Raw genomic sequence first — 12,072 nt, 5'->3', positions numbered from 1 at the left:
ATGGAATGACGTACACCTTCTATAATAACTGAGCCGCTTGGCATCCATACAGTAAGCCTGAAATTATACTGATGGCTATACATTCTATGTATAACGGGGACTCTTCTGCACTATTGCAAATACATGGTGGACCACAATATAATATGCCCCGCAGGGTCACTAGTAACACCGCCATAGAGTACCACATTACAAGATGGCCGCCATAATAACCAGGAAAACGTCCTTGTGGTTCCTACAGCCAAACGATATATGATGTAATTTGGGCTCCGCCTCCCAACCCGCACTTGACCCGGAACAGTATTTCAGCACCTGAGGGAGCTGAAACACTCTGATTCAGAGCCAGCGATAAGGGTTAGGTGACTCAACTTCATTTCCAAAAGGAATGGCGAGTACTAACAAAAGCTTTGGAGAAGGGCCCGTGACCGCACCTGATCGTACCCACTATAGATGTGGTAAAGCATGCGAACACAAAATGTTGTTTGCCGCTGTCTGGTTCCCCCTGGTTGCACGCTGGTGGACGGACTGGAAGGAGTGCGGCTGGGATGCATGTCCCGGTAGACGATTGAGCCAACATAATTTTTATAGGCACCTTACTATGGTGAGTAGGTTAACCGTACGCCTTTGTTGTCCGCCCGCCGAGTGCACTTTGGGCAGCTTTGGGAGCCGGCACTAATTGGAAGTTCTCCCTGCTGTTATTAACATTTGGCCAAGCGATGAGAGCAGGTACATATATGTACCACTTTCCAATGTCTCGTGACCTTCACACATTCCCTGCCTTGTCTTTTGCTTTATCTTACAGGACACAATGTTCCAGTTGTCTGATAGAACCGTGGCACACGGACTGAGGTGACATTTCCAAGATAGGGAGGTGAGCCATACAACGACTAGCTTCATTACCAATATCGTATCACCATGAACGGAGCATGTCGCACTCACAAGATACACATTTATGAGTTCACCACCATAGACTTAAGTGAAACCCCCTCACAGTCTCTGCCCCCTCCTGGGGAGGAACACTCCTTTAATTGTTTTTATATGGTTTACTGGGACATTAGAGATGTGGCCCCCACCACCCCTGCTTTTATCTACTTCACATACCTAGATCGTCATCTCACTTGAGCATTTTTCTTTCACTATATTGTTCTCATTAGAGTAAAGGAGTTTTTTTTAGAGTAAATAAGAAATACTGTGTGACCAGAATACTGGTTTTACAGAGGTGTTTCCATTTTCATATATCCCTTTCTTTAGGTTACTGAACTACACTATTGAGGATTTGTACAGTAGTGCATACATGTGGTAGGTAGCAAATAGCCCCACCATATAGTGTAGCTAGATCCACTAATTAGGTCCTGAAGAATTGCCACGGATTGAAATAACCATTAGGCAAGAAACATGTTGACCTTAGGAGATGAGCATAGCTTTAACTGAACCCTGACGTCAGATAAGCTGCCACTCTTTTGTTTTATTGAGGTGGATAGCCAGCCAGAATAAAAGTGTTATTTGGACTATCCCACGTCTTATAAATCACTCTTCCACTTCACTTTATCTACACACCACAGGCCACACACCTCCACTTCATCATACGGCAAGGAATAAAAGATCTCTGACAAAGAGCCCCTTTACGGGTGCCCGTTGGGTATTGCAGCGCCGACCCAACGAGGAGAGGGTCCTAATGATGAAGCATGACACCTAGCTTGCTGGGCGTGTTCGGAAAAAGAGGGATTCCCTCCAAACTCTCTCCTACATCAGGTTCCACCTAAACTGTCATGACTAATGACAGTGGTTGGTTTTCTGAGTTTTTATTGTCTAAGCACTACTTTAAGAGGAACAGCATACCTTTACGTAGCAGGATCTTACAGGGCATCTATGCTGGACCTCGATAAAAATCCCCACATTCCCCCCTCTTGTTGACTAACTTTTAGAGAAATAGGACCATAAACGTCATATGTATTCGTCAGATTTCTCAGTAGCATGTTTACCAAAATCCAGGCTTCTCCAAAATCCCTCCAGAACATAACAGATTCAAAACTTTCTTCAAACATTTGAAGTATGCCTCTGCAAACAAAATTAAATATCTTCCAAAGTCTCCATGAGGTGTTTTCCTCATCCGAGTAGGGCAGACTCTACTTCAAAATCTGTATCTATTGTGTCTCGTGGATGTGTGAGCTTGTGGACTCCTATGGTAACTTAGCAGATTCCAACCACATTGATAGCAACTCTACATTTAATAGTATTCTAATCTTTTTATAATGAGCTGATTACTCTTTGCATGCATCATATTTACTGATACCGAAATGATTTGAAATAAAAGTAACATTTATTTTCTACTTTTCTAGGAAATGGATGAAAAGAACTGTACCAAGGTCACAGAGTTCCTTCTTTTGGGAATGACAGATGTTCAACATTTTCAAGGGATTCTTTTTATGATGTTCCTGGTCATGTACATCGTAACTGTGGTTGGTAACACTGGCATTTTACTTCTAGTATGGCTAAACCCTCGTCTACACACTCCTATGTATTTCTTCATAGGTATCCTTTCCTTTTTGGACCTTTGTTACTCGACAGTCATCACCCCCAAAATGCTGGTGAACTTCCTTGGTGAAAGGAATACCATCCTGTTCCACGCATGTGCTGCACAACTCTTTGCATTTGCACTTTTTGGGACAATGAAGTGTGAGCTCCTCACTGTGATGGCATTTGATCGCTACATGGCTATTTGCCACCCCCTAACATACAATAGGGTCATGACCTGGACAGTCTGCTTGCAGTTGGTCATTGCAGCCTTCCTTTGTGCTTTGCTCAGCTCTACCTTGAATGTTATTGGTGTATTCCGCCTAACCTACTGTGGGCCTAACAAGATTCAGCATTTCTACTGTGATTTCCTCCCTATTTTAGATCTTACTTACTCAGACACATTTGCAAGCAAGTTAGTGCTCTTTATCTCTGCCGACTTCCTAACCATAAGTGCTGTGTTAGTGATTGTGGTCTCTTACGTGTCCATCATATGGACAATTTTGGCAATCCCATCCTCCTATGGAAGACGAAAGGCGTTCTCCACATGTTCCTCCCACTTTACGTGTGTTATCCTTTTCTATGGTACACTTTTTTTCTTGTATCTCAGACCCACATCTAGCTATTCCCTGCAAGAGGACAGAGTGGCTTCAGTATTGTACACAGTGGTTATTCCCATGCTGAATCCCATGATCTACAGCCTGAGGAATAAAGAGGTGAAAGATGCTATGGGGAGGACCCTCCATAAAATACAACATCCTTGACATTTACTGAAATGTTTGTCAACGTTTACATCTTACTTCTGTAATTGAACTTTCTCATGTACATACAGAAAATGATCTCAAATTGAATATTTACATTATTGACTTTTTATTTTCTCATTTCTTTTTCATACTTTTGACAACATTTCATCTCTCTAGATAACTTCTTGTAATGATGATAAGGCAAGGTTTAGCCTGTAAACATGATATGTTCTTAGCAATAAAAATTAGTGTTTCTAGCTACTTATTCTCACAAAATGCCCTGACAATGTTTCCATAATATGTTTTTCATCTGTGTTTAGTATTTAACATTGTAATTTCAGGCTAATTCGTGGAAAAACACCACTGGGCATTTGGGCAAGTATTGAACCCTAGAAGGTATATCATCTAAACACATAATGGAAAGGTTTGTCTACAAACGTCTTTATCATCCTTCCAACAAACTTTGCATTCAACCATAAAATGATTCAGTCAACTTTATCAATGAAATCTTAGAAAAGCATAAATACCAGGCTGTTCAAGTGACTGTAATGCATCTCTCAAACGTTCTAGGTGAGCTACAATAGTTTAAACCAAAAGCAACTCATTATCATCCATAGCCTAGAAACTAAAGTACAGTGTGATGTGCCATATTCCATGGCTTACCCTTAAGTCCTTCTTCCTAATCATCAATCCTCCTTAAACCAATCAGTTGACATCAGCCTAACAGAAACGATTAACATGCCTTTCTGACTTCCCACCAGCAAAGAAGACCATTTGACCCTGGAGCTATTGGTCTAATATTGCACTCTGTAAGCTAACATAAATATCCATTGCATTAGTCAGCAGTGAAGACTAAAGTTAAAACTCACTTGCATAATATAGCTCACAACTGTCCTACAATATTTCTAAGGTGTGCCACTGACACAGCAGGGTCCGGAGGAGGATTGTCGGCTGTACTGTGTGGCAGTGACACATCAGGTGCCCGAGTGGATACGCCTGCCGCACGGTGAGGCACTGACACACCAGGGGGCGGAGATGTGGACTGCGTGGTGGCAGCAGCATTCATCTGCGCCACGCCTTGTGGCAGCAATGCAATGATGAGGATCTGCAGGGCATTGTAGATTCCAGCTACATCTCACTGATTTGCAGCTGTGGCTGCTATCCTTTCCACCTCCATCTGCACCATGTCCTCAATGAGCCTCCGCATGTGTGCCAGCTCACGGCTGGAATCGCTGGAGCCAGTCCGAGCTGACAAATGCTCTTCTCTCTGCATCATTACTCCAGCGATGTCAGTCAGGGTTCATTGAAGACCATGTAGCGGGCTGTGGGTGTCGTTAGGGACTGGAGCTGGTCCCTCTTGGGACCGAGGCACCCGTGGATGGCGTCCAGTTTGGGAGCCATGAGGCCGAACCCCACCTGCACCTGCTCAGCCATCGCTCTCTGGCACTCCAGCACACGTCGTTGGAAGGCCATGGTTTGTTCCTGAGGGTCTTGGGCGACTGTCGAGCTCTGGGTGCCTCCTGCTGAGTGGTTTGGGTAGAGGTTGGGGTCTCCTTGATCCAGCTGGGCTGCCCGGATGCTGGAGGTGAGTCATGGATCATGTCCATGATGTTTTCGAGGGCTTCAGCATCGATGCTGGGGTTGTCCTCCTCGTCATCAGTAAAGAGTGGATGGGATTTCTGTGCAGGGGGTGTTGACGGTACCCCTACAATGGGAAGGGGAGATGGTGTATAACAATGTGTCCACATGTTTGTGGCCGCATGAAACCTGTTGACATATAGACGGATGTATGACGTTACAACGCATACTTTTACCACGCATGCCTTTACAACGCGGTATTTACAACGAATACCTTTACAACGCATAGTGCTTTGGGGTGCTGGATAGTGAATAGTTTAATTTACTATTCCAACTCCAGTCCCCGTGGACACTAGGGAAGGTGTTGGATAGTAAATTAAATCTATTCCCTATCCTAGAGCGCCCCCCAGCGCAATGCGTTGTAATGGTTTGCATTGTAAAAGTTGCGTCGTAAAGGCACTGCGTGGTAAAAGTTGCATTGTAAAGGATGTTTCCCCATATAGACAGCATGGCAATATACTTTGTGACTGTTCCCCTGACTCCGGCCACACTCTCCACACTGATGACTGTCGACACCAGCTCCTCCATGTCATCCGGCTCCAGTTGTGGCGCTGGGCCCCCACCTTCAGTCTGCATTGCTGCCTTCTGGTTGGCTCCGAGTTTCTCCTTGGTCTTCCGCTTGATGTCAATCCATCACCTCTTGACCTCGTCCACTGACCTCTTGTGCTCTCTGACGGCATTCACCTTGTCCACAATGTCCCGCCATATCCCATTTTTGGTGCCCAATAACAAGTTGGAGGTGACTAACAGTTGTTGATGGTGTTCCATCACCTCTGTGATCAGGATCCAGTTTTCCTGCGGACTGAACTTTGTCTTCCTCTTCTTCTTGTCCTTGCCCTTCCCTGTCTCGAGGTCCCAGGCTGGTTGTATGGGGTGCTTGTGAGGTTGCGCTTGTCCTCTGCGCCTGCTCCGGCTGCCTCCATGGGTGTTGGTTAGTTTGTGTTTGTGTGTTTTTTTCTACTTTTATAGTGACTTTTCCCATCTGCCATGGGTGTATTGTAGGCCTGTTGCTGCTTATCGCTGATTTCCTCATCGCGCTTTAGCCCATCGCATGTTTTTTCACTTTGAGGTTTGTGTTTTTATCTCGGTCGAGGTTGTTGTATCGCGGACATTAGCCATGGTTTTGGGGGACTATTGCATGGTACTGCAGTGTTGTGAATTCCACGTTAACACTGTGTTATTTTCACGTGATGGGTTGTGATGTGTGCTAAGGTGCGTTAGCATTTTTTGGTGATATTTAGCACACATTCTTGTGAATATACCCCTTGATCTCATCAAAGCCGCCTCCAGGTTTCCTAGATCTTTACCCACAGCAAATGTAGGGCAAGACTCATCTAATCCTTTAGCTAGGGGAGACCTGTTTCCTCATGGCAAATCAGGGTGGTGGTCCCAAATGGAACCACAAAAGCCTTCTAGACTATAAATTCATTTGAAAAACCCCACTGACCTGCTCCATACAGTACATCAGAAGCCCATTTTCTCTTGCACAAAGGAGTCAACTGCCTAAAAGGGCTTCTGTCCCAGCCTATCCGCAAATTTAAAAATAGCCTCTGTATTAATTTTTAAATCATGTGAACTTGCAGTTAAAAACACGTTCGATTTTAAGTAGGAATTAAATAGAATCCTCAAGTAATTAAAATTAGTCACTTTTACCAAGCCGGTTGTCCCCATCATGTGTGCCTGTAATCAGGCGAGGTCGCCCCCACTCACCACTGCTTCCTGCCGAATCCTGCCTGGCTTTTTCTGCTGCCTCTGCCTCGCTTGCTGCTCTGGACGCCCCAGCCGCCGCTGAGCCGCCACTTTCCGCCGCTGACTCCCTGCGGCCCCGCCCCCCTCCTGCCCATTCGCCGCCCCGCTCCCGCCACCCAGCTGCTCCTCCCTCCTGGCTCCTAACTTAAGGGGACGGCGTAAGAGGTGCAGGGAGCGACCGCTGAGCCTGTAATCAGGCTAGGTTGCCCCCACTCACCACTGCTTCCTGCAGATTCCTGCCTCGCTTTTTCTGCCGCTTCTGCCTCGCTTGCTGCCCTGGACGCCCCAGCTGCCGCTGAGCCGCCACTTTCCCGCCGCTGACTCCCTGTGGCCCCGCCCCCCCCTGCCCATTCGCCGCCCCGCTCCCGCCACCCAGCTGCTCCTCCCTCCCGGCTCCTTACTTATGCCGCCCGCGCGTACGTGCAGCGGGCACGCCGATTGTGCGCCGAAGGCGCGCCAAAGGCAAGCCCATCTGCGCCTGGCCCGCGCCCAGCGCCAGGACCCCTGGCCCCCGCCGGTGCAAGACCACCCGACGGACCTACGACGCCGCCACCCTCAACGCACTCAATGCCGGGCGGAACCCCGCCTGCTACCGAGCCACCCCGAAACGCACCCACGGATCCTTCACCTGCCAAGCCTGCCGCTTCACCTGCCTCCGAACCTGCACCGCACCTGCCAAACTGAGCACCAGCAACAACCAACTCAAGTGCATCCTGCTCAGCACCCGCTCCATCCAAAGACACGCCGTGGAACTCTGGAACCTCCTCGACACAACTTCACCAGACGTCGCCTTCTTCACGGAAACCTGGATGAACGCCTCCTCAGCGCCTGACATCACCATCGCCATCCCAGACGGATACAAGATCACCCGGAGGGACCGCGTCAACCAGACCGGAGGAGGCATTGCCATCGTCCACAGAAACACCATCCGCATCATGACCAACTCTGACGACACCCTCACCGCCGCTGAACACCTCCACTTCCAGATATACACAGACCCCAAGACGACCATCAGAGGCACCCTCATCTACAGACCCCCAGGACCACGTACACAATTCAGCGAAGACATCGCAGACTTCATCAGCCCGCACGCCCTCCCCTCCACTGAATACATCCTCCTAGGGGACTTCAACTTCCACCTGGAGAACAACAATGACACCAACACCACCACCCTGCTGGACAACCTCGCCAACCTCGGACTCAAGCAACTGGTGAACACCCCCACCCACTACGCCGGCCACACGCTTGACCCCGTCTTCTCCTCCAGCAAGCACATCTCCTTCAGCCACTCCACCGGACTTCATTGGACGGACCACAGCTGCGTCCACTTCAGCTTCAGAAGAACCATGACCCACCACCACCCGCAACAGATTCCTCGCAGGAGCTGGTACAAGATCACCACCGACCAGCTCACCACCTCCCTCAGCCAGAACCCTCCCGCCAACGCAACGGACCCCAACGAAGCAGCCAACAACTTCACACAGTGGATCACCAAATGCGCAGACACCCTCGCACCACTGAAGACCCCTCCCAGCAGACCCAGCAGTAAGAAAGCCTCCTGGTTCACCGATGAACTCAAGAACTCCAAGAAGAACTGCCGCACCCTCGAGAAAGCCTGGGTCACCAACCAGACCACTGACAACATGACTGTCCTCAAGCACGCCACCCGCAAACACCACCAGCTGATCCGCACCACCAAGAAGACAGCATTCAAGGAACGGCTAGACAACAACGCCCACAACAGCAAGGAACTTTTCAGCATCGTCAAAGAGCTCTCCAACCCCAGCGCCGGAAATCACGACATCACTCCCTCGCATGACCTCTGCGACTCACTCGCCTCCTTCTTCCACAGCAAGATCGCCGACATACACAACAGCTTCGGCGCACAGACCACGCACCCAAGCACCATGCCAACGCCCCCCACCACCACCCTCTGCGCCTGGACTCCGGTCAGCACCGAAGACACCGCCCGCATGATGAACACCATCCACTCCGGATCACCAACCGACCCCTGCCCCCACCACGTCCTCAACAAAGCCGACTACATCATCGCACCCCAACTCCGGGACATCATCAACACCTCCTTCAACACCGCCACCTTCCCGGAGAGCTGGAAGCACGCCGAGCTCAGCACCCTCCTGAAGAAACCAACAGCGAATCCAACCGACCTCAAGAACTACCGTCCCATCTCACTCCTCCCTTTTCCTGCCAAGGTCATCGAGAAGACCGTCAACAGTCAGCTTGCCGCCTTCCTCGAGATGAACGGATCCCTCGACCACTCGCAGTCCGGCTTCCGAGCAAACCACAGCACCGAGACCGCCCTCATCGCAGCCACAGACGACATCAGGTCCCTGCTAGACAGCGGGGAAACAGCGGCCCTCATCCTCCTGGACCTCTCTGCAGCGTTCGATGCGGTCTGCCACCGCAACCTAGTACAGCGCCTCAACAACATCGGAATACAAGAAAAGGCACTGGAATGGATCATCTCGTTCCTCACTGGAAGAACCCAGAGGGTCCGCCTCCCCCCGTTCAGATCCGAGGCCACCGAAGTCATCTGCGGCGTACCACAAGGATCATCACTCAGCCCCACCCTCTTCAATGTCTACATGAGCCCCCTTGCAGCCATCGCACGCCAACACCACCTCAACATCATCTCCTACGCCGACAAAACCCAGCTGATCCTCTCCCTCACCAACGACCCCGCCACCGCCAGAACCAGCCTCCACGAAGGTATGAAAGACGTCGCCCAGTGGATGAAGAACAGCCGCCTGAAACTGAACTCAGACAAGACGGAAGTCCTCATCCTGGGATCATCGCCCTCCACCTGGGATGACTCCTGGTGGCCCCCTGCCCTGGGCACCGCTCCCAAGCCAACGGACCACGCACGTAACCTGGGCTTCATCCTGGACTCCTCCCTCTCGATGACCAGACAAGTCAACGCCGTCTCTTGCTCGTGCTTCAACACCCTGCGTATGCTCCGAAAGATCTTCCGATGGATCTCCACCGAAACCAGGAAGACGGTAACCCAGGCACTCGTCACCAGCCGACTGGACTATGGAAACACCCTCTACGCCGGAACCACAGCCAAACTTTAGAGAAGACTCCAGCGCATCCAGAACGCCTCCGCACGACTCATCCTGGACATCCCCCGACACAGCCACATCTCCGGACACCTGAGAGACCTGCACTGGCTCCCCGTCAACAAGAGGATCACGTTCAGACTCCTCACCCACGCACACAAGGCTCTCCACGACCTGGGCCCCAGGTACCTCAACAACCGCCTGACCTTCTACACTCCCACCCGCCACCTGCGATCCACCAGCCTTGCCCTCGCCGCCGTTCCAAGCATCCGAAGAGCCACCACCGGAGAAAGATCCTTCTCCTACCTGGCAGCCAAGACATGGAACTCCCACCCCATCCACCTCCGACTGACCCAGGACCACCTCTCCTTCAGGAAGCAACTCAAGACCTGGCTCTTCGAGCAGTAGCAGACCCCCCCCCCCAGCGCCTTGAGACCCCTCCGGGTGAGTAGCGTGCTTTACAAATGTCCTGATTGATTGATTGATTGATTGATTGATTGATTGTGATTTGGTTCTTGTACTACTTTGACCACAGATCTTTGTAAATGACTTGGAATCGTGGATTTTAATGTTCAGGCCTTCCATGTAAGAGGAAAATTAATCTAATATTTTCTAAAGGCTGTTTGCCTTTCTGCAAATCAGTACGGTGACATAAGCATACAGGAGGATTGGGACAGATTGCAAACTAATTCATGGGGTATCCTTTCACACCTCAACTAAATATTTAGAAATTCCATTTATGTAGAGAAGGAGGAGGAAGGGAAAAAGGATACAGCCCGGTCTCAGCAAGAATATCATTTTGGGAGTAGTTTCATCCTGTAAGCAATAACGGACCCTGACTGTAAGATTCTCATGCAAATATTTGATTTTGGTAAGTAGATCTGGTACCACCCACATCCTTCCCATCAGGGTCAAAGTTAGACCAGTTCACCATGGCAAATGCACTAGATAGGTCGGTGAATGCAAGGTGTAAACTTCCTGTTTTAGCCATTACTTATTTTCCCTGCAATCATGTAAAGGTTTAGGCACTAGTCCACCATCCCTTGTCCTGGCCTAAAACCAAATTACACATCAGACAGAATCTTATTTTCTGTGGCCCAAGTTTCCAGGGTGGGTGTAAATAACTGTTCCTAAGAGGTTCATGTGTAAGAGAAATTGGTCTGTAGCATGAAGGTGAGTGCCTATTTCCTTTTTTTAATGCCGGGATGATAGTAGCTGTACACTAAGAATCGTGCATTTTACCCTTCACTGTGCTACATGCATTTGTCAGTGTTAATTATGTCAGCAGGGAAACCATCAGGGCTGGGTGTGTTTCTGAGGGCACATTTCCAAGTAGCGTTGACTACTTTCTTAGTTTCAACTATCAAACAGGAGAATTGTGAACATGGAACAGCGGTAGCAAAATGGTTTGCTGAAAGAGTGAATGAAAAGTAACTCCACCTAGGGTCAACAATTTTTCAGAAGTGGGCCAGCCATACATCAGCTGGGATAACTGTAGTATTCTTATGCCATTGTTCATCTCATAATGTCTCTCCTAAGACCAAGGCTGAGCCCCATATAGTCTGCCTCCTGTTTCATCAGTTTGATCATGGGTCTACCCTGTGCCATCAGACAACATTTGATCCATGTCTACAGGTTGGCTGATTAATGAAAGTGTTAATTGATTTTAAAGTGTTTCACAGTAGGTCACTGCTGTTTCTCACAAATTTCTATTTTAAGCTCAAAATAAACTGCCAAACTCTCACAACAGCACTTCATGTTAATGGCAAATTCAGTATTATGTAAATAAAGAAAGAGCTTGCTTATTCAACTTGCTGTTTTACAGAGATGGATGTAAACATCAGCAAGAATATTGAAAGATGCTGGCAAAAACAACAATCATTGACAATACCAATCTGATTGCTTATGTGTAGTGAGACGGTTTTAATAATGCTTTCTTAATATATGTCCCAAGTGCCACATGGGCAGCTGCACTGTAATCATTCATATACCATAAAACAGGCACTCCAAAAGCAGGTCACACCCAACGCCACAAAATAATTTTTCATGTATACATTCACAGGCTCAGACTTACAGAAGTGCACACACACACACTCATACACATATACACACACAGACACCACACACTAGGTTGTACTTACATAAACATACGTATAACTTCACAGGTGGCTTGGCACCAGTTCAAACTTTCTTCACAAACACACCCATCTACGGCAAAGCCAGCAGCAGAGCATTAATCCCACACACATACAACAAGCAGAATTGTCTATTTGTTGTTTTGATTAGGGTGCCTGAGTGGGATTTGGGAGTATGTTAGGATGACATGATGTGTGACAGGAACTGAAGATTTG

At 48.7% G+C, this 12,072-nt stretch overlaps 1 protein-coding gene across 1 annotated transcript; it reads left to right on the top strand.

Annotated features, from left to right (window-relative positions):
• Nucleotides 1-2,339: 2,339 nt before the first annotated feature.
• On the top strand, nucleotides 2,340-3,275 carry LOC144760491 (olfactory receptor 8U3-like). Its single transcript, XM_078646535.1, has one exon. The coding sequence runs from the start codon at nucleotides 2,340-2,342 to the stop codon at nucleotides 3,273-3,275; it is 936 nt and encodes a 311-aa protein (XP_078502661.1).
• The last annotated feature ends 8,797 nt before the right edge of the window (nucleotides 3,276-12,072 follow it).

This window comes from Lissotriton helveticus, chromosome 1_1 (genome assembly GCF_964261635.1).
Source record: "Lissotriton helveticus chromosome 1_1, aLisHel1.1, whole genome shotgun sequence".
NCBI classification, from domain to species: Eukaryota; Metazoa; Chordata; class Amphibia; order Caudata; family Salamandridae; genus Lissotriton; species Lissotriton helveticus.
Note: the sequence above shows the minus strand (reverse complement) of the source record. Positions and strands in the feature narration are given on the sequence as shown.